We start from the raw sequence: 23,688 nt of genomic DNA on the forward strand, positions 1-23,688 counted from the left end.
CTGAAAATTATATAGTACATTGAGGAAAATATAGTCAGAATGCTCCAAATTATCTTCTTTAAAAAAAGTAGAAAATCTTAAGCATCTTCCTATTTATGAACTTGAGCCCATGGCATATTGTAAATAAATCCACACAATGTATTTCCAAATATGGGTCTGAAGCAGGGTTGTTGCACAAAATAATCCAAACCAGGCTGCGGGTGAAACACGGGTAGTTTGGCAATCTTCTACCGTATATCATGAGAGAGCTGCCTGCCATAACTACCATTTTTATCGAGTACAGAGGCAATCCTCAGGTGGGGGAGTAAGGATAAGAGTAAGGACAGATAAAACTCAGGCTATCCTGAGCCAGTCCTGCCCAAGTTTGAGCTTGAGACATGTAAGACAATCTTTGTTTTGAGTGAAATCAAGTTGTATAAAAATAGATACATGGGCCGGAGTGATGGTGCAGCTGTAGGGCATTTGCCTTGCATGCAGCAGACCCAGAACCAACATGGTTTGATCCCCGGAGTCCCATATGGTCCCCCAAGCCAGGAGCGATTTCTGAGCACATAGCCAGGAGTAACCCTTGAGAGTAAGAAGATTTGGCTGAAAAACCAAAAAAAATGATACTATCTAGAGATACATTTACCTTAATTGAGAACAGACATATTTCTACCTTCGCACACGAGAAAACATACATGTAAGATTATTCACTAAGTCATTATTTCTAATAGGAAAAGATGGTAATAGTTCAAGCTAGTAAGATGAAACTGGTAAACTATGGTACAACCAAGCAAGTAAATAATATAAAATTATTTTAAATATATTGATAAAAAGTGATCTCTAAGCATAAAATAAAATACAGGCAAAGACACTGATAAATCTTTTGAGAAAGAAAATAAATGTAAATATTTGCTTGTTTGTATTTCTGTAAACAAATACTAGAAAGATAAACAAGTATTTCTGAAGAAATATATGAGAAATGGGTGGCACAGTGGAATGGCCATGGGGTAGGAAGACTTCAGGGCACATGCCTTGTATGCATCTGACCCCAGTTCAATCTCTCAAAGCACCACCTCAAAGCATCTCTGGGTGGTCGTGGTGTATCTGACACAAGAGGGCCTGAGCTACTCTACATCTTTAGGTTCTATCATTCAACTGTACAGCTACATTGACCAAGAATTTGGAACATGGTCTTGATACCACTGAGTACCACTTGGAAGACCCCCAAATTTTTTCAAATAAATACCTTTTAGATTTACTTTTATAAAAATATGATTGTATTATCTAGCCAATGAAATAAAACACAAAATTCAAGGGAGTTAAAAATATAGTGACAAATTGGGTCAGAGAGATAGTATATTAGGAAAGGTGCTTGCCTTGCACACAGCTAACCTGGGTTTGATACCAAGCAGCGTTGCCAGAAGTGACTTCTGAGTCAGAAGTAAATCCTAAACATTGCTGATGTAATGAAAATCAACAACAACAACAACAACAACAACAAACCACTGAGTGGCAGCACAAATGCACAGACCTTCCAGTTAACTGGATTTATAACTCATAAACTTTCCAAATATATTTGATTTCAATAAGTTAAGAACAAGTTGAGGACTACAATAGTCTCCCATACCTTTAGGTCCAGGCAGCCCATCCAAGCCAGTTTGTCCTGGAGGACCTGGAGAGCCTGGGAAACCATGATCTCCTTTTGGACCAACTGCTCCTCTGATGCCTGGGAGTCCTGAAGGTCCTGGAGGTCCAGGTAAAGCAAATCCTGGCTCACCCTTGAACATAAACATAAAAAAAGGCAAGAAAAGCTCTCATGACTTTCTTGATTTTTATTTAGTGATTATTTTACCAATAGAGTAGTTAAAGGATAAAACATAAGGTACTACTTTTTTTTCTAGTTGGGAAGGGGAAAGATAATTAAATGAAAAATAACTGCTATGTTGTGAGGAAAGAAAAACTGCAAGATAGAAAGTGGTTTAGTAAAACAAATTCAGTAAGTCGGACTGCTTTTAAAAGAAAAAAATGAGATCCTGAGACTAAAGAAGAATTTGGGCCTGGAAGGATAGTATAGTGGGTAAGGTGCTTGCCTAGCATGCAGCCAACCTGGGCTCCATCTCCAGCACAGATATGGTCCCTGAGCATAACCAGGAGTAACTCCTGAGCATAGAGCCAGGAAAAATACCCAGGCATTGCCTGGTGTAGTTCAAAACCCCCCAAAATAAAATTATGAATCTACCTTTGAACTGCGGAAATCTGGCAACATCCCTTCTTTGTGCCTAATCCAAATTTGATTCTAACATTACATGGCTCCCTAAGTATTACCAATGCCACGATGACCCTGGTTGGTCTCGAGCACTGCTGGGATGGAGCAGGCACCTAACATTCATCTTGACTTCACTGACAGAATTGTTCGGAATGATTCTAGATCCCTGTATGTCACTTGAGAGCTCTGGCAATTCAAGAATAATATGTATGTCCAAGTAAAAATTGAGATTATAGATTAGAACCATGATAGGGCCAGAACGACAGCACAGCAGTAGGGCATTTGGCTTGCATGGGGCTGACCCAAGATGAGCATAGGTTCGATCTGCAGCATCCCATATGGTCCCCCAAGCCAGAAATTATTTCTGAGCAGAGAGCCAGGAATAACCCGAGCACCAATGGGTGTAGTGCAAAAACCAAAAAGAAAAAAAATGATAACTAGTTAACTTGTATTTTTTTGTTTAAAACATCAATTTACTTAGGATGAATTTTTAAATATTTACAGGTGAAAGGACAGGACTTTGAGATCTGGATTAAAATACCTCAGCAAAAGTAAGACTAGGTAAAGCAACTGAGATATCTTGATTTGTAATCTGGTTGATGAGTATATGAACATTTACTACATTACTCCTTTTAATTCTGTGTTCATTTGAAACAATTCAGGATAAAACTGAAATATGAAAGTGGTTTCTCAGGAGCCCTGAGATTTGGGGGGGGGTTGGGTCACACCCGGCAGCGTTCAGGGGTTACTTTTGGCTCTATGCACAGAAATTGCTCCTGGCAGGCTCAGGGAATCATATAGGATGCCGGGATTCAAACCACCGACCTTCTGCACGCAAGGCAAACGCCTTACCTTCATGCTATCTCTCCGGCCCCCCTGAAAACATGATTAATGGTTCTTCCCATAAAAAGTATAATTATGAAACATAGAAAGTTTAAATAAATTAAATAAATAAAAATCAGGATCAAAATAATTATATACCATATCACAGTAATTTTCTGAAGCTGAACAAAATGTTAAAGTTAGCTAAGATAGAATAAAATAATAAAAAGTAAATCAAACAGGGTATAACTGTTACTGTTATTCTATTAGTATTACTGTTATCAATATTATTAAGTTGATAGCAACACTTTGCTTTCGGTATATAGGATGGGACTGGGAGAGAAGGAAACAAAGAAGAAAACTCTAGATCCAATATTCAATATTTCCAATAAATAGCTCACAAGCTTAGACATAGATTAAATGAACAGAAATAGTATTGAGTGACTCAGAGAAGCGAATTATTATACTTTCTTATCTTTATTTTCCTCTCATTCCATAATCATTCACTCTAAAAGAGTTAGGAATTTTGCTTCTGAGAGCATTAAAATAATTTTCTATTAAACATTGAATGGAAATATATTATCGGTTTTATTTTATCTACTATAGCAGCGACTTGGAATAATATCTAAATCAAAATATAGATTAGGGATAAAGAACATAAAAGAAATATAGGAAATAATAAATTAAAATGCCCTAGACCTTTGGTCCTGGGAAGCCCGGTAGCCCAGGAGGACCTTCTAGACCACTTCTTCCAGGTATCCCAGGTGCTCCTGGAGGTCCTGGAATTCCAGGAAAACCTGTAAAATATGTTATTTTTAAATCTCCAAAAGAAGAAAGTCTATGAAAGATACCCAGGCTCACATTGGTATCATGTCCAAGTACTAAAGTATATTAAGATATTAAACTACGGTGACATTGTTAGGGCCAGTCTTTATAGATCCCTGAAATTTGCCCTCAATCACCTAATTATGCCATCATTTTCACAGAGGGCTTATGTATTTAACTTATATGCTCATCTCAATAAAAATTGGGGTATTTATATAGTAAAACAGAATGGCACATGAAAATTAATTACCCAGTGCTCGCTTCAGCAGCACATATACTAAAATGGGAATGGTACAGAGATTAGATTGGCCCCTTCGCAAGGATAACACGCAAATTTGTGAAGCGTTCCATATTTAAAAAAATTAATTACCCACAAAAATGTAGAACATTTTCTTCTGCTTACAATTGAATATAGGTGATAAACACCTACCATAGAATTCTGGAAATGAGCTAAAAACAATTCCAGATCTTATACATACACAGAAAATTAAATCTGACACTTTTGAAAAAATTTCAGTTTAAATGAGTAAGGGCATATTTAAAATTTCATTTCAGCTCAATACATACTCTTGTTTGATAAGAATAAATTCTGCAAAGAATTAAAAAAATTGAAGTATTATTTCTAAATATTTTCAGTAAACCCTGAAAATAAAATTTAGGAAAAATATTTCTTGGATATATGTGATCTACAACTCAATCATATAATAACCATGTACTGAATGTTTATTGTGTGACTGAAAGAATTCTAAACCCAGAGAATATAATAAGAAAATTGAAAGACAATAAATGGTCTTGTGAATTCAAAAAATATTTTGATTTTCCTTGATCATACCCAGTAATATTCAGGGGCTACTCCTCGTGGTGCTCAAGGGAACATTCAGGATTTTGGAAATCAAACCTGTGTGCAAGAGAAGTACCCTATCCATTGTACTATTTTTATGGCCCCAGCATTGTGATTTTTAAAGGTTAACATAATTTTTCCATAACTATGAATTAGACATTTTATGTGAAATATTTTAGATAGTCAAAAATTGTACAACATATACAATGTAATTTTATTTATATTTTATGGTACATAGTGAAAACATAATTAGTATGTTTTGATTATTGAATTTACTATATCAATATTAATCAGTTAACCTACTCTTCCTACTGCCCCGTCCTACATACCTTTGGGACCAGGAGGTCCAGGATGTCCAATTCCAGGCATACCTGGTTCTCCTTTGCTGCCAGGTATTCCTGGCAAGCCGGGTTTGCCTGGCTGTCCTGGTTCACCTATAAAAGGATAGTTATTTAAAAGGAAGCATTCAGAGAAGGAAGCCAGTAAGGGTTGAAGATGTGATTAAATAATTTCACCACATACCTGGAAGACCTACTTCACCATCTCTGCCTGAGTTACCAGGTAGGCCAGGTTTCCCTGGCAGGGTTACAGTCTGACCTGGATCACCCCTAGGACCTAAGAAACAAAGGAAACTATAGTGATTGATATGCATGACATGACTAGAGGTTTATTTCAAAAATTAAATTAAATATCTTATGTAATTAAAAGCAAAAAGAATTTGTGATCAACCTTGAGAATAAATTAATAAAAATATACCATAATATATCACATTATATATTTAAGGATAATACCCAACAGAAAGATGCCATTGCTTTAAAGTTTTGAAAGGTTCAATTACAACAAGAAGTAGACCAGGGGTCTCAAACTCAATTTATCTGGGGGCCGCAGGAGGCAAAGTCGGGGTGAAGCAGGGCCGCATAAGAGATTTCACCAAAAAAAAGTCCTCAAACGTCATTATTAACAGTTTTAATGATTTCTTCTGAACATGAATAGAACATTGAGTGAAGATCATGAACAGTTCTTCTGAACATGGCTTATTTTTCCTATTCCTTGCTGCCAGAGACTTGACAGAACTTTTCACAAATCTGAACCACCACATTTGGCTTTAGAGAGGAAGCAGTTGAGACCCTCAGTATGGCTTGAAGATGATCATCATTAAGTCTAGACCTGTACTTTGACTTATTGAAGTTCAATGTGGAGAATAACTTTTCACACAAATATGTGCTCCCCAAAAGGCACATGGGGCACTTGAACATTCGGGAAAGCTCAGGGAAGCTGGGGGGCAATTCTTTCAAAAATTGCCCATGCATGTCTGCTTTTCCACTAATCTCCCTGAACTTGGCTTTGAGATCAGAGTTGCATTGCTGGTCAATGAGCTCCATTCGAAGTACAGGAGGGGCATCTTGCACATCAAAGGAAAAGGGGTCCACAAAAATTTGGAAAGTGCTTTTTGGAGTCTGCAAATCTGTGATCAAATTCCTTCTCTAGCTTAAAAATAGCATCAACATATTTCTCACCACTGAATGGTATGCCTGCATCCACAAGTTCCTTGCATGCTGGGAAATGGCAACGGTTTGTCTGAGAGAGCTGGGATTTCCATAACACAAGTTTTGTGGAGAATGCTCTCACGTTGTCATAGGCAGCACTGATAAGTTGCCCTGGGCCTTGTAACATCTTGTTTAGTACATTCAGCTTATGTGTGATGTCAAAAAGAAAAGCTAAGTCCATGAGCCATTTGTGATCACTCAACTCAGAAACAGCATTCCCATTCTTCTCCATTAAGGCTTTCAATTCTGTCAACTCAAAAAATCTTTTCAGGACATCTTCCCTGCTGAGCCAATGTACCTCGGTGAAATAGAGCACATCTCCATATTCTGACTCCATTTCCTCTAAAAAAGCATGGAACCTCCTGTGCTTTAAGCCCCTGGATTTGATTTGGTTGATGCATTTCACAACAACAGACATCACATTGTCACACAGCAGGCATTTACTGCAAAGGGCCCGCTGATGGACAATGTAGTGAAGAGCAATAGCCTTCTCTACACCCTCCTCTTCAAGTTTTTTTGAACGAGTGCCACCAGTCCATTTTTCCTCCCTGTCATCGATGGTGCTCCATCAGTTATTATTCCAACAAACTTCTTCCATGGCAAACTTGCATTCTCAATGGCATCACACAGATGCCGAAATATCTCATTAGCGGTGGTCTGGCCATGCATTGGAATTATTGTGAGCAGCTCCTCTGTCAATTCAAAATTGCAATCAACACCTTGGACATAAATTGTGAGCTCCACAGTGTCTGTTATATCTGTGCCCTCGTCAAGAGCAACTGAGACTGCATCAAAACATTTAGCATTCTCACACAGTTGATGATAAATGTCACTTGACATGTCAGAAATGTGCTCTGTCAGTGTTGGCAGAAAGGCTAATTTTGTTAAACTGACCTTTCTTTTCCGAAAAGATACTACTTGTGGCCTGTAACATGCATTTTTTAACAAACTCTCCTTCTGTAAATGCTTTCCCTGCCTTAGCAATCATCTCACTAACCATGTAACTATCTTCGACTGATGCAACATTCTCTTTGGTTTCTTTCTTAAAGAAATCTTGTTGCCTCATTATACATGCTTTAAGACTGGCAACCCGCTTGGCTCTCTCATTTATTTGATATTTTGCACATTCCTCAGCATGTTTAGTTGAATAATGGCGTTTTAAGTTGTATTCCTTGTGCACTGCAACTTTCTCTGAGCAAATAAGACATGTGGGGATGCCCCTGTGTTCAGCAAAGAAATACTGCATCTCCCACTTTTCCTGAAATTGTCTGTGCTCGTCATCAATCTTTCTCTTCACTGCGGGCTTTGATGAAGTCATGATGAAGGTATGACAAAATCTAATTCTGTAATAAACTTCTCTCCCTTCTCTCCCTTAGGCCTCTGATAATGCAAGGGACAGCGGGCAGGAGCAGCAAAAATGATGTCTATGCTAGGTGCAAAGTATTTGCGATTATTTGCTTACTGAATATTTCCAATAAAAAATTGTATTAGTAAGAAAAAAATCACAAAAAATTGCATTAAACATTTGCATACCCCGGTTAAGTTATCTTGCTTACATATTAACTGACCTAGGTTTTATCCCCAGCACTGTACATGGTCCCCAGAGTACGATCAATTGTGATTCCTGAGTATATAGACAGAAGTCCTGAACATTGCCAGGTATTGCTCAAACAACACTCCCAACCTCCAAAAGAAGACCATAGTTGACCACAACAATGAAACTGCAGACAATCAAATAAGGGATAGAGAGTACAGTAACAACAGTCCATTAACAATAGTGGAGAGCAGTTTGAATCCAGTTGAGGTAGGTGAGACCAGCAGGAGCAGCTGTAAGCAGTGGGTAGAGACTGGATTAAAAAGTGCCAGCTGGAATCGGAACTCTGTTATGTAAACCCAGACACAACTGCATGCTGGCTGTAAACAGAGTTTGGGGTGGAAACAGGTTGAATCCAGCTGAGGTATGTGAGACCAGCAGAGGTAACTGTAAGCAGTGGTCAGAAATAGGATTAAAAATCGCCAGCTGGAATCAAACCTCTGCTATGTGAACCCAAATGCACCTGCCTATCAGTTGTATGTGGAGCTTTGGGGAAAAAAGAACCCAATTTGAATCCAACTGAGGTATAGTATGTGATCCCCAAGACTGCACCCACTCCGTTTCTGTCCACTGCTGCACATTTCTTCCAGTAAAGGAGCTGTAACACAATACTTAGTAACAGTACCATACAAAAAAGATCACAATGGAAAAACTACACAGAACCCCACAACACCCTGTGAATGAAGGTGCTAGTTCTAAAGATCCAACGAACACCTGCCACCTACATAACAGCTCTGATCAGGACTTTAAAGAGGAAATGTTATAGATGTTTAAAGAACTAAAAGAAATGATGAAACTGCCGGAGAGATAGCATGGAGGTAAGGCATTTGCCTTGCATGCAGAAGGATCGTGGTTTGCATCCCAACATCGCATTTGGTCCCCTGAGCCTGCCAGGAGCGATTTATGAGCACAGAGCCAGGAGTAACCCCTGAGCGCAGCCAGGTGTGACCCAAACACCAAAAATAAAAATAAATAAATAAATAAATAACTACATAAATACATAAATAAAAAAGAAATGAAACTACAGCCCAGAAGACTCAGAGAATATGAGAGTAGAAAAGAGAAAAGAGAAAATTTCAAACAGAAATATCAGCGCTGAAGAACATGGTAGGTGAAATGAAAACCTCACTGGAAAGTTCTGACCCACAGAGTAAAAGTCACAGAGGACAGAAACAGTGATGTAGAAGATGAGTTGTATACCACCACCACACAAAAGAGGAGGCTGGAAAAAAATCCTAAAAGAAAGCAAACAGATGACAATAGAACTCTGGGATAAACTCACTAAAACACCATAAGAATCATTGGGGTCCCAGAGATTCAGGAGAAAAACCCTGATAAAGAATCAACTGTCAAGGACATCTTTACAGAGAAATTCCCAGAACTAAAGAGTGCATGCAACCAAATTCTGAATGCCTGAAGTGTACCACATAAAAGAGATACAAAAAAAGTACCCCAAGGCACATACAAATAATAACGATGAATATCACAGAAAAGAATAAAAATACTGAAAGCAGCATGATCAAACATGGAAATCGTATAGGAAATTGTAGCTATCTGATTCACAGCAAATTTATAGCAAACAACTCTCAAGGCCTGAAGGCAATGGTGGATATAATGACAAAACTCAAGAAAATGAATGCTTTGCCAAAGATACTTCACCAAGCCAGAATTCAAGTTTGAAGGTAGGATATGCAGCTTCATGGATAAACAACAGCTAAGAAACTTTACAGACTTAAAACTAACTGTACAGGAAGAGGACAGAAAAAAAAGGCAAGGCTGTGGAGCTTCACTCCGCAGCCATGCACCTCTTATAGAACAGGAACCCCGGCCAGCACACCTATCTACCTGTCTTCTGTGCTGTGCTGCATTTTTGGCCTGATTTCATCCTGTGTGTGGCTCATCTGCGGACGGCTCGCCTTCCCTGGAGCCTTCCTGGAGGTGAGTTTCAATGCCCAGAAAGGGGAAGCCGCTGAACTCTGCTGGAACTCAGATGCCAGCACCCCTATCTGCCTGTCTTCTGTGCTGTGCTGCATATTCGGCCTGATTTCATCCTGTGTGTGGCTCATCTGCTGACAACTCACCTTCCCTGGAGCCTTCCCTGGAGATGAGTTTAAACATCCAGAAAGGGAGGAGCCAGAGGAGCGCGGCCAATCCACTTTGCTTTTCGGCCGTGCACATCATTTAGCCAATGAATACAGCCACAACACGTAGAAAAACCCACAATACAAGTGTGACAATGGGGAAACAACGCAGGCCAGGGCCAGACATAGAGAATAACGATGGCAACTCTGATGACTTGAACATGACCAACCAACTAGTCAGTCTCTCAGAGAAGGAGTTTAGAGTCGCAAAATGGAAGATGTTCAAAGAACTCAAAGAAAGTATAGAGGAGAACACTAATAAGAATTGAGAATATGAAGATAGAAATCAGAAAACTGGGGAGGGGGAAAATCAGAAAACTCCAAACTAAAATTTCAGCTCAAATAATAGGTCTGAAAAATTCAGTAGTGAATTGAAGTAAAACATGGCTGAGCTTCCCAACAGGTTAATAGCAGCTGAGGATAGAATTACTACACTGGAAGATGAGATGAATAACAATTCCATACAGCAGAAGAAATTATAAAAAAGCCTTAAAGCAAATGTTCAAACAATGGAAAAATTACTCAAAGAATGGAAACTCTTTCTAAGAAAAGAACACCATTGCAACAAGAAGAAAAAAATCACACTAAGAAATGTGCTGGATCACTGAAACCCAGCATTTCACTCTGGACTGTCTTCTCTGCTGTGTGCTCAGGCCTAAGATTTGATCCTGTGAGAGGCTTCACCCACGGAGGACTCCCATCCCTTGGAGGCAAGTCGACCCACCCAGAAAGGGTGGAGCCAGAGGAGTGTGGCTGCCTACATCATTTAGCCAATGAATACCACCACAACACGTAGAAAAACCCACAATACAAGTGTGACAATGGGGAAACAACGCAGGCCAGCATCAGACATAGAGAATGAAGATTACAGTTCTGATGACCAGATAATGACCAACCAACTAATCAACCTCTCAGATAAGAACTTTAGACAAGCAATATGGAAGATGCTCAAAGAACTCAAATAAACCATGGATCGAGTTGAACAAAACACTAACAAGAACCAAGAAATATGAAGACAGAAATCACAAAATTCCAAACTGAAATAACATGTCAACTAACAGGCCTGAAAAAACTCAGTAAACAAAGTGAATGACAAAATGGATAAGCTCTGGGATAGGGTAACAGAAGCTGAGAATAGAATTGGTGCTGTGAAGAAGAGATAAATAACAATTCCATACGGCGGGAGAGACTGCAAAAAAAACTTAAAGCAAATGAACTGACAATGGAAAAATTAGTCAAAGAATGGGAACAGATGAAAATAGAAGTTTATGATAATCTCAACAGAAACAACTTAAGAATCATTGGAGTCCCAGAGACCCAGGAAGAAAATTTCCAGGAAGAATCAACAGTCAAGAACATCATTAAAGAGAAACTTCCAGAGCTAAAAAATATATGTGATCCTGGGATCCCATATGGTCCCCTGAGCCTGCCAGGAGAAGAAAAAAAAAAAGAATATATGTGATCAAATCCTGCATGCTCGAAGAGTACCAACCAAAAGAGACCCCAGAAAAAATACCCCAAGACACATCCTAGTCACAATAACAAATCTCACAGATAGAGACAGAATTCTGAAAGCAGCAAGATCGAAAAGGGAAATTACATTCAAGGGAGCATTCTTGAGATTTACAGCAGACCTGTCACTAGAAACACTCAAGGTCAGAAGGCAGTGGTGGGACATAGTGAGAAAACTCAATGAAATAAATGCTTCACCTAGAATACAGCACCCAGCAAAACTCACTTTCAGGTTTGAGGGAACAATGCATGGTTTCACAGACAATCAACAGCTCAGAAACTTTACAGACTCAAAACCAGTCTTAAGAGAAAAACTGAAAGACCTACTGTAAGACAAGACTGAACAAAAGACACACCAAATTTCAATATAAAGATGCCATTAAATCCCAGGACAATTCTTTCTCTCAATGTCAATGGACTAAATGTACCAGTTAAGAGAAATAGAGTGGCTAAATGGATCAAAAAACTCAATCCAACCTTCTGTTGCTTACAAGAAACGAATCTGAATGAACAGTCAGAACAAATATAGACTCAAAATAAAAGGCTGGAGGTAAATCATCCAAGCAAACAACACCCATAAAAAAGCTGGAGTGGCCATACTAATATCAGATAATGCAAACTTTATACTCAGGAAGGTTGTAAGGGACAAAGATGGACATTTTATATTAATCAAGGGGTATGTAGACCAGGAAGAAATAACTCTCCTAAACATATATGTACCGAATGAGGGGCCAGAAAAATATTTAATACAACTGTTGACAAATCTGAAAAATAATATCAATAACAACACAATGATTGTGGGGGACCTCAACACGGCTTTGTCAACACTGGATAGGTCAACCAGACTGAAACTCAACAAGAATATACTAGACTTGAGGAGAGAAATGGAAGAAAGAGGCCTAGTGGATGGATATAGGACACTCCATCCCCAGAAACCTGGATACATATTCTTCTCCAATGTACATGGGACATTCTCCAGGATAGATTACATGCTGGCACATAAAACATACATCCATAACATCAAGAGGATAGAAATATTGCAGGCTACCTTCGCTGACCACAAGGCTCTGAAATTATTTGCGAATTCCAAAGGAACACAGAACAAAAACTTTAACACCTGGAAGTTAAACAGCCTCATACTGAATAACCAGTGGGTCCGAGATGAAATCAAGGAGGAAATCAAAAGGTTCCTAGAAACAAATGATAATAAAGACACAAACTATCAGAACTTATGGGACACAGCAAAAGCATTACTGAGAGGAAAATTTATAGCTTTGCAAGCACATATCAGGAAGGAAGAAGGGGCTTACCTGAGTAGCTTAATGACACAGCTCATAGAACTAGAAAGTGCTCAAAAAAAGGACCCAAAAATAGGGAGACAGAAGGAAATAACAAAGCTGAGAGCAGAAATCAATGAAGTAGAAACCCAAAAAAAAATCTAAAAAATCAATAAAAGCAGAAGTTGGTTCTTTGAAAATATAAACAAGATTATAGACCACTGGCAAAACTAACAAAGAAAGAGAGAGAAAGGATAACTCGTATTTGGAATGAAAAAGGAGAGATCACTACTGATATGGTAGAGATTCAAAGGGTAATCAGGAACTACTTTGAGAAAATCTACGCCACTAAAAATGAGAACCTAAAAGAAATGGATAAATTCTTGGACTCATATAGTCTTCCTCAGTTGAAGGAAGAGGATGTAGCATATCTAAACTCCCCCATCACTATTCATGAAATTAAAACGGTAATCAAGTGTCTGCCCAAAAACAAAACCCCAGGCCCAGATGGATTCACTACTGAATTCTTTCAAACTTTCCAAGAGGAAATACTACCAATCCTGAGAAGACTATTTCATGAAATTGAACAAACAGAAACACTTCCAAATAGCTTTTATGAAGCCAACATCACCTTGATAACTAAACCAGACAGAGATGCTACGAAAAAAGAAAATTACAGACCAATATCGCTGATGAATGCAGATGCAAAGATCCTCAACACAATCCTGGCAAATAGGATTCAGTGCCTCATTAAGAAGATTATCCACTATGATCAAGTATATTTCATCCCAGGTATGCAAGGATGGTATAACATCCGTAAATCTATCAACATAATACACAACATCAAGAAGAAAAATAAAAATCACATGACCATATCAATAGATGCAGAGAAAGCATTTGATAAGGTCCAACACCCATTCTTGATCAAAACTCTCAGCAAGATGGGAATGGAAGGAACCTTTCTCAATATAGTTAAGGCCATCTACCACAAAGGAGAAGCAAATATTGTCCTCAATGTAGAAAAACTGAAAGCCTTTCCTCTAAATTCTGGCACAAGACAAGGCTCTCCTCTCTCACCACTCCAATTCACATAGCACTGGAAATACTTGCTATAGCGATTAGGGAAGAAAAAGATATCAAAGGAATCCAGATAGGAAAGGAAGACGTCAAGCTCTCGCTGTTTGCAGATGACATGATACTCTACCTAGAAGACCCTAAGTCTCTACCAAAAAGCTTCTAGAAACAATAGACTCATATAGCAAGGTGGCAGGCTACAAAATTAACACACAAAAATCAATGGCCTTTCTATACACCAATAGTAATAAGGAAGACATGGACATTAAGAAAACAACCCCATTCACAATAGTGCCACACAAACTCAAATATCTTGGAATCAACTTGACTAAAAATGTGAAGGAACTATACAAAGAAAACTATAAAACTCTGCTCCAAGAAATAAGAGAGGACACGTGGAAATGGAAGCACATACCCTGCTCATGGAGTGGCAGGATTAACATCATTAAAATGGCAATACTCCCCCAAAGCATTTTACAGATTTAATGCGATCCCTCTAAAGATACCCATGACATTCTTCAAAGAATTACATCAGGAACTCTTGAAATTCATTTCGAACAGTAAACATCCTAGAATAGCTAAAGCAATCATTGGGAAAAAGAATATGGGAGGCATTACTTTCCCCAATTTTAAACTGTACTACAAAGCAATAGTTATCAAAGCAGCATGGTATTGGAATAAAGACAGGCCCTCAGATCAGTGGAATAGGCCTGAATCCTCAGAGAATGTTCCCCAGACATACAATCACCTAATTTTTGATAAAGGAGCAAGAAATCCTAAATGGTGCAAAGATAGCCTCTTCAACAAGTGGTGTTGGCACTACTGGCTAGCCACTTGCAAAAAAATTGAACTTAGACCCCCAGCTAACATCATGTATGAAGGTTAAATCCAAATGGATGAAAGACCTCAATATCAGACATGAAACCATAAGATATATAGAACAACGTGTAGGTAAAACACTCCAGGACATTGAGACTAAAGGCATCTTCAAAGAGGAAACTGCACTTTCCAAGCAAGTGAAAGCAAAAATTAACAGATGGGAATATATTAAACTGAGAAGCTTCTGCACCTCAAAAGAAATAGCACCCAGGATACAAGAGCCCCCCACTGAGTGTGAGAAATTATTCACCCAATACCCATCAGACAAGGGGCTAATCTCCAAAATATACAAGGCACTGACAGAACTTTACAAGAAAATAACATCTAATCCCATCAAAAATGGAGAGAAGAAATGGACAGACACTTTGAGAAAGAAGAAATACAAATGGCCACAAGCACATGAAAAAATGCTCCACATTACTAATCATCAGGGAGATGCAAATCTAAACAACTATGAGGTACCACCTCACAGCCCAGAGATTGGCACACATCACAAAGAATGAGAACAAGCAGTTTTGGCGGGGATGTGGAGAGAAAGAAACTCTTATCCACTTCTGGTGGGAATACTGTCTAGTTCAACCTTTATGGAAAGCAATAAGGAGATTCCTCCAAAAACTGGAAATCGAGCTCCTATATGACCCAGCTATACCACTTCTAGGAATATACCCTAGGAACACAAAAATACAATACAAAAATCCCTTCCTTACACCTATATTCATTGCAGTACTATTTACTGTACAAGACTCTGGAAACAGCCAAGATACCCTTCAACAGAAGAATGGCTAAAGAAACTGTTGTACATATACACAATGGAATACTACGTAGCTGTCAGGAGAGATGAAGTCATGAAATTTTCCTATACATGGATGTACACGGAATCTATTATGCTGAGTGAAATAAGTCAGAGAGAGAGAGAAAGAAAGACACAGAATGGTCTCACTCATCTATGGGATTTAAGAAAAATGTAAGACATTCTTGCAATAATAACTTTCAGACACAAAAGAGAAAAGAGCTGGAAGTTACAGCCCACCTCATGAAGCTCACCACAAACAGGGATGAGTTTAGTTAGAGAAATAACTACGTTTTGAACTATGCTAATAATGAGAATGTATGAGGGAAATAGAAAGCCTGTCTAGAGTACAGGTGAGGGTTGGGTGGGGAGGAGGGACATTGGTGGGACATTGGTGATGGGCATGTTGCACTGGTGATGGGTGGTGTTCTTTACATGACTGCAACCCAAACACAATCATGTATGTAATAAAGTTGTTTAAAATAAAAAAATATAGAGGATAGAAATTTTTATCAAATACCTTCTCAAATCATATTGAACTGAATTAAAAAGTAAGTTACAAACAAAAGAACTTAAACACTTAGAAATTAAGTAGCTCACTTCTGAAAGCCAGTGGATTAAAGACTAAATCAAAGAGTAAAACAAAGTATTCCTAGAAACAAATGAGAATAATGTCATGAATTATCAGATTTTGTGGGACACAGAAAAATCACTATTATGAAGGAAATCTATAGCTTAATAAACATTCATTCAGGAAGGAAAAGCCAACATAAATAACTTAATGGCAAGCTTAAAAACAGGCAGACTAAAGGAAACAACAAAGCTCAGAGCAGAAATTAATGAACTGGAAACCCAAAAAACAATTCAAAAGATCAATGAAAGCAAGAGTGTTTTTTTTAAGTTAACAAGATTGATGGGGCCAGAGAGGTGGCGCTAGAGGTAAGGTGTCTGCCTTGCAAGCACTAGCCAAGGAAGGACTGTGGTTCGATCCCCTGGCATCCCATATGATCCCCCCAAGCCAGGGGCAATTTCTGATTGCTTAGCAAGAGTAACCCCTAAGCATCAAATGGGTGTGGCCCAAGAAACAAAAACAAAAAACAAGATTGATAAACCACAAGAAAGTCTCACAAAAACAGAGAAACTTAATAAATCAAATTAAAAATGTAAAGGGAGAGGTTACTTCAAATATGGCAGAAATTCAAAGGGTAATCAGAGATTACTTTGGGTAACTCTATGCACAGAACTAGAGAATTTGGAATAAATGGATAAATTCTTGGGATCTTTTAACCTCTCAATGTTGAACCAAGAAAATTTGGCATATCACTATTGGGGAAATTGAAATGGTAATCAAAATGCTTCCCAAAAACAAAGCTCAGGCTCAATTGGATTTATTAGCCAATTCTTTCAAATCTTTAGAGAGAACCTATTGCACATCCTTTTCAGGCACTTCCAGGAAACTGAAGAAACTGAAAGACTTTGAAATAGTTTCTATGAAGCTAACATCACCCTGGCACCAAAAGGATAAAGAGATGCCACAAAAAAAGAGAACTACAGACCAATATCCTTGATAACAGAAGCAAAGATCCTCAACATCCTAGCAAATAGGATCCAACATCTCACTATAAAAGTCATACACCATTTCCAAGTAGGATTCATTCCAGATATGCAAGATGGCTTAACATATGCAAATAAACCAACACAATGAACCACATCAAGAAAAGGAAATATGAAAATAATATGATCATATCAATGTATCCAGAGAAAGCATTTGATGAATTTCAACATCAATTCATGATAAAAACTCTCCACAATATGGAAGAAACTTTTCTCAATATAGTCAACACCATTTACCAGAATTTTCTCAATATAATCAACACCATTTACCACAAGCTCAAAGCAAATATTATAAACAATGGGAAAAATAAAAGCCTTTTCTCTAAGATCTAGCACAAGATAAAGTTGCCCCCTCTCTCCACTTTTATTCAACATAGTACTGGAAATACTTGCCATAGCAATCAGGCAATAAAAAGAGATAAAGGGTATCTATATCAAAAAAGGATAAAGCCAAGCTCTCACTGTTTGCAGATGGCATGATACTATATTTAGAAAATACTAAATACTACCAAAAAGCTTCTAACAACAATGGATTTGTATAGTAAAGTGGCAGCTTACAAAATTAACACTCAAAAATTCATGGTGATTTTAGATACAAATAAGAAAAGAGATGAAAGAGATGTTTAAGAAAACATTCACAATTTTGACTCCGAAAATCAAATATTTTGGAATAAACTTTACTAAAGAGGTTAAAGACCTATAGAAAGCAAACTAGCAAGCACTGATTCAAGAAATAAAAGAAGACACAAGGAAATGGAAACTATTCCCTGCTCATGGATTGGGAGCACTAATATTATTAAAATGGCAATACTTCCCAATGCATTGTACAAATTCAATGCAATCAAACTAAGAATATCCACATTTTTCAAAGAAGTAAATCCAACACTCCTTAAATTCATTTGCAAGAAAAAATGTCCACAAATAGCTAAAACAATCCTTGGGGGGAAATGGTCCAAAAAGGAAGGGAAGACTCATTTCTGCTTTTAGACATTAAATTAAAACATATTAATTACAGTAAACTCACCTGGAAATCCTGGGTGACCTGGATCTCCTGCCATACCTTTCGTGCCCTTTTCACCTACTGGGCCTAGAGGCCCAAGGCCAAGAGAGCCCTTAGGCCCTATGTTTCCCAAAAGACCCGGCAAACCTGGGTTCCCAGGTGGACCTCTTTCACCCTTAGAAACAATTTGACCCTGAAAATTTTAATGAAAAAAAACACATATATAACATTATTAAGCTTGCATTACTGAATATAATTACATTAATAATACATCCAAAATAGTCCTTAAAGGCTGGGTAAATGTGTTATTATTATGAGATGGTATGTGTGATCACTCCACTTATGTCGTTCCTTTATGTCATTCCTTTAACTACTATTTTGAGTTCCAACTAAATCTTAGAGGCTGGTAGGATAATAAAAAATAAAAATTCAAATCTCTATGCCTTTATGCAGTCTCTATTCTAGTATAACTCAAGACATTTACAGTCCAACTAATAGTTTATAAAATATATTCTTACACATAAATACCCTGGGCTGTTTTTTGTGTATAAAACAAGACTTTATATTCAGTCTTTAGGAGCTGTGGTATAATTAACATAGCTATCTTTTCATACTAATTTCTAAACTTCATTTTACCTAACACCTGTTGTCCGGTTTAAGTAAGATAAAGATATATAGGGTGTGAAATGGAGACACACAAAGAACCCATACATACTTTAACTTCCTGTATCTATTCACAGCTGATATTACTCAATATGGTGATAGATTAATATGAAAGAATTTAAAAATAATTTTGAGAAGCATCTCCAGAAGCCCTACAAATTCAATAAAATTATATCACGTACTAGATATAATCACATTATTTAAAGCTTAATTAGATACTCAGCACTGACCCCAACCTAAAGAACTTCACTAAGTAATATTCTGATATCGCTAAACCAAGAATAGCAACTTACAGGTTCTCCTTTGTGGCCAGGAATTCCTGGCAATCCATCCTGTCCAGAAGTGCCGGGTAAACCAGGACGCCCTGGAGCTCCAGGGGAACCCACTTCTCCTTTGTCACCCTTCATTCCTGGGTACGTGTAGATGTCACCAGGCTCACCTTTAGATCCAGGAAAGCCCGGAGACCCTAGGATCCCTGGTATTCCCTAAGGGAATTTAAAAAAGTGAAGTCAGTTGCTTTTTGGTTTGGGGGCCACAGCCAGCTATACTCTGGGCTTATTCCAGGCTCTGTGTTCAGGATTAACTCCAGGTGAGGCTTGGAGGACCTTAAGAGGTGCCACAAATTGAACCACGTTCAGCTTCATGCAAGGAAAAAGTTTTACCCACTGTGTGTTAAGTATCAAATTCCAATAAATTAACTTTTTCTCATAGTTTCTTCTTTACAATTTAACCTATCAACACATATGAAAATATTTAGTATATAAAGTAATGAACAAACTGGGATAGAAAAGTCAGGGAAAGTACATAATTCAAATAAATCCCAAATTAAAGAAAAAGAAAAATTCTGGGTCAGGGCAATAGCACAGCAGGTAGGGTATATGTCTTGCACGCGGCTGACCCGGGTTCGACCCCCAGCATAACTATATAGTCTCCAAAGACTCCCAGGAGAGATTTCTGAGTGCAGAACCAGGAGTAATCCCTGAGCACCTCTGGGTGTGTCCCAAAAACAAAAAAGAAAAAAAATTCTTATATAAGTGAAAATCAAACAGTAAGTGGCTTCCTTCAACTTTTCTTTTATAATATACTCAGAACTTACTGTTAATCCTTTGGGACCAGTTGTACCAGCTTGGCCCTTTTCACCTTTTTGTCCAGGCAAACCAAGAGATCCTAACACATACATAAGAGAGTGCATGCTTTGAGCTTGAATCTCAGAAAAAGTTCAAATACAAAACAACAAGTCAAGGAGTTTCTGAATAAGAATACCATAGAACATCACAAGAGATGAAAGCATCTCTTGAGGTGAATCCTGGCATTTCATTTACATGCAATGTTATGTCCTTAGCTATTTCCAACTCCAGGGCCTCTCAGAGCTTCGGTTTTCAAATGTTGGCTCAGGTTCTCAGAATCATTTCACGGCCAAAGTGAGAATGGGTGAAGGCCTCAGAGAATTCTATGTCCTAAATTATCTTAGATTCTTACTATCTGCTCATATTTCTTTGAGCTTTATCATTTCAGTGAACAGTTGTCATGCCTGAAACTTTGGCTCATATTTTGTGCTTAAAGATCAGAGGAACTAATACTAAAATAATGTTTCTCAAAATGAGTCTCTGGGCCCTGCTTTATCAGCATCACTGGCTAGCCATAGCACAATTATTAGTTAGAAAAGCCAACTCTTGGGGCATCCCAGGCATGTACTAAATATGAAACTTTGGGGTGTGTTCCAAGAATCCCAACTTAAAAAACTATTCCAGGTAATTCTGATACACTCTTAGACTTGAAAAATCAAACTTGAAGCACAAGGCGATACAAACTCCAGTGTCAGTGACAGGACTTACTAAAATTCTATTTCCAAGTGTCAAATTGATTTCCTTGGCACATATTCTAGAGAAAATAACAAGAGATCTAGTGTCTAGTCTAAACCCTGAAAGATATAAAGTATGATTTCAAAATACAATAATGGGATATACCAACAGGTATAAATTTAACAAATATAAATTAAGCTATGATTTCAAAATAGAATAATGGGATATCCCGAGAGAGCTGAATAAAAAAACTGTGGGACTATTAGATATCAAATACAGTTTTAGGGGTCGGAGAGGTAGCACAGTGGCAGGATATGCCTTGCATGGGCTGACTCAGGAAGAACTCAAGTTCAATTCCTGGCAATCCATATGGTCTCCCAAGCCTGCCTGGAGCAATTTCTGAGCTCAGAGCCAGGAGTAACCCGAGCGCCCCCTGGTGCGACCCCAAAGCCATATAAATATGGTTTTAATTATAAATTGAGAGGTAGTCTGAAAGAGGGGAATGTTACCTAATACGACCAAAAGTAGCATTTTTATATAGCACTTTAATGATCATTTCCGATGATTATGAACTCTACCACTGCAATCTAAATACAAGTCAATTGCTATGTTTTCAGGCCCTCAGTTTTCTAGAATAAAATACCTGACTCTGCATGTTAATTTCCTCACCGGATATAAAATAAGTAAGCTATTTTTCCTGGAATATGCCAACATATTTTAATAGGAAGCATTAGTAGCTTCACTATTAGAAAAAGAGCCTAGTTTATTCTATAGCACATAGAACTTCCTATTTATTTATATATAATCATTATAATATTATAAAATTATGAGCTCACTAATTTCTAGCTTTGACATATTTTAAAAGGTGTCCCCGTGGCTTGAAAGTTTACCTGGAGGACCTGGAAGGCCTGGTAAACCAGGCTGACCGGGAGGACCCGAAATAGCAGTTCCAATACAGTCGAAGCAAGTGTCACCTTTGGCACCTAGACAAAATGATAATGCAGACAGATTTGACTAGAAAGTAGCTACCGTCTTTAAATAGGTTCAAAAGAAGTCGGCACTATGAAATAACTTTGCCACCTAACAGTGTACTTAGAGAAGGCTGTATCTAGAATTAATCCATTTGACATTTATTGTGTACCAATAACAGTTCTCAGTATTTACAATACACTGGTAACCAGTGTAATACAGAAATATTAATGCCTCAGAAGTACTCTCATTCTACCAGCGGGAAGGGAAAAAAGGAAAGTTACTAATAATCAAATTACATATTACCATACATGATTATGGAAAGAAGAACTCAATAATGCCACTGCTATGATAGGGATAAATATAAGCTTGCTGATAAGAACAGGCTTTAATGAGATAATACATAATCAATTTTTAAATAACATGGTAATGTATTCAAGGCAGAAAGAGTCATACTTGGTATATACAAGGAGCATCCAGAAGACTACAAAGGTATAGCAGAGTAAAGAATGGAACCTAAGTTAGAGAGTTAAATTCTACCATCAGAGTTATCATTAAAAATATAGGTCACTGTAAATACTGCTGTTTTATTGTGTGTATTAAATTATAATGGAAAAATTCAAACAAAAAATACTAAGGAATTATTTAAAGTTAAAAAGCCAAAAGCCACATGAGAAGAACTGATCATTGTTGATTATTATTAGGTAAACACAAATTAAAATAACAAGGAGGTTTTGTAAAATAACAATTCGCCAACGAATAAAAATGGCATATTTAAAAAAGTATCCGGAAACAAGTGCTGGCAGGACTGTGAAGAAAAAGGAACTTGACGGGAATTCATTGTTGGTGGAAATGTAAAATGGTTTATCTGATATAAAAAATAATATATAGGTGCCAAGAGAGATAATACGGAAGGTAGTGTTCTTTCCTTACATGTGGTCAACCAGGGTTCAATCCCTGGTAACCCATACAGTGTCCTAAACACTGACAGAAGTAATTCCTAAGTACAGAAATAGGAGTAATCCCCAAATATTTCGGGGAGGGGGTGGTCCAAAAGCAAACAAAATTTTAAGACATCTTAAAAAATTAAAATATAAAAACAGAACTACCATGAATAGAAACACAAAAACAATACTAGTTATCCATTCTAAGAACATAAAAACATTAATTCAAAAAATATATATACTTACGTATGGATATATCTTTATATTTATACACACATACACTATTTTCATAGCAACAATATGACCAGTAGTTAAGGTCTAAAATAACCCAAGTCCTCATGAGTGAACAATGAAGCTATAACATATATAAAACTTTAAGAAAATCTAAACTCTTGCCTTTAACTGAAGGTTGTAAAGGAGACAGAAAGCTGAAAGTAGGCATAACGTAGGGGACAAGAGGGAAGCATTTATGGTGACGAAATTCATGTACTACTGAAACTAAATCTTGAATAACTTTGTAATTTTAAAATTCACAGTGATTTAATAAGAAGAGAAAAAACTAAAGAGCTCTATGCTAAGAAAAGTAAGTCAAAAGAGAAAAGACAAGTACCAGATTATCCAATATAAATATAAACATACAAATATTTTCAGTCTCAAAAATCAATTCTTCCTAAATAAAAATAACCTTAAACGATATTGATTTTATTTAAAATATTTTCATGGTAAAAACAATGAAAATGATCTATTTACAAGAGAATAAGTTGAAGGCTAGAAACAGGTTACTCATTTAAGTGGCTAATCCGCAGTTATTGGGGAAAGATGACAGCCAGCCTAAAGTGACTCAACGAAGATAATGATAACTGAATAAGAATCTAGACAGACTTGAAAATAGCCAACAGAATGTTTTCATGAATCATGAATCAGGTAGAGAAACTAATTTCAAGATTTCTAGCCTAAGCAACCATAAAGCTAGAGTGACCTGCTTTTAAACAAGAAGGGGAAGACATAAATGGAAAAAAATGTGAAGTGGAGGGACAAAGATTGTGATTTTTAACTTGGACAGAATGACAAATTTAAAATGTTTAGCAGACAAGGTTAACTACAGTTGGAAAGCAGATAAAAATTCAAAGTAATTGGCAAATA

At 37.4% G+C, this 23,688-nt stretch overlaps 1 protein-coding gene and 1 non-coding gene across 2 annotated transcripts in view; one reads left to right on the forward strand and one right to left on the reverse strand.

Moving 5' to 3' along the window:
• COL4A5 (collagen type IV alpha 5 chain) overlaps positions 1 to 23,688 on the reverse strand; it is a 154,362-nt gene that overhangs the window by 94,411 nt on the left and 36,263 nt on the right. Inside the window, exons 22-29 of the mRNA XM_049767039.1 lie at positions 21,523 to 21,615; positions 19,927 to 19,997; positions 19,124 to 19,315; positions 18,192 to 18,360; positions 5,262 to 5,354; positions 5,069 to 5,173; positions 3,773 to 3,870; positions 1,613 to 1,763 (exon numbers count right to left, since the gene is read on the reverse strand). Coding sequence (XP_049622996.1) covers positions 1,613 to 1,763; positions 3,773 to 3,870; positions 5,069 to 5,173; positions 5,262 to 5,354; positions 18,192 to 18,360; positions 19,124 to 19,315; positions 19,927 to 19,997; positions 21,523 to 21,615 — 972 coding nt within the window. The remainder of the gene's footprint in view (positions 1 to 1,612; positions 1,764 to 3,772; positions 3,871 to 5,068; positions 5,174 to 5,261; positions 5,355 to 18,191; positions 18,361 to 19,123; positions 19,316 to 19,926; positions 19,998 to 21,522; positions 21,616 to 23,688) is intronic.
• On the forward strand, positions 4,152 to 4,255 carry LOC126000395 (U6 spliceosomal RNA). The gene has a single exon (XR_007492728.1). It is a non-coding gene; the product is annotated as a U6 spliceosomal RNA (small nuclear RNA).

Source organism: Suncus etruscus, chromosome X (genome assembly GCF_024139225.1).
Source record: "Suncus etruscus isolate mSunEtr1 chromosome X, mSunEtr1.pri.cur, whole genome shotgun sequence".
NCBI classification, from domain to species: domain Eukaryota; kingdom Metazoa; phylum Chordata; class Mammalia; order Eulipotyphla; family Soricidae; genus Suncus; species Suncus etruscus.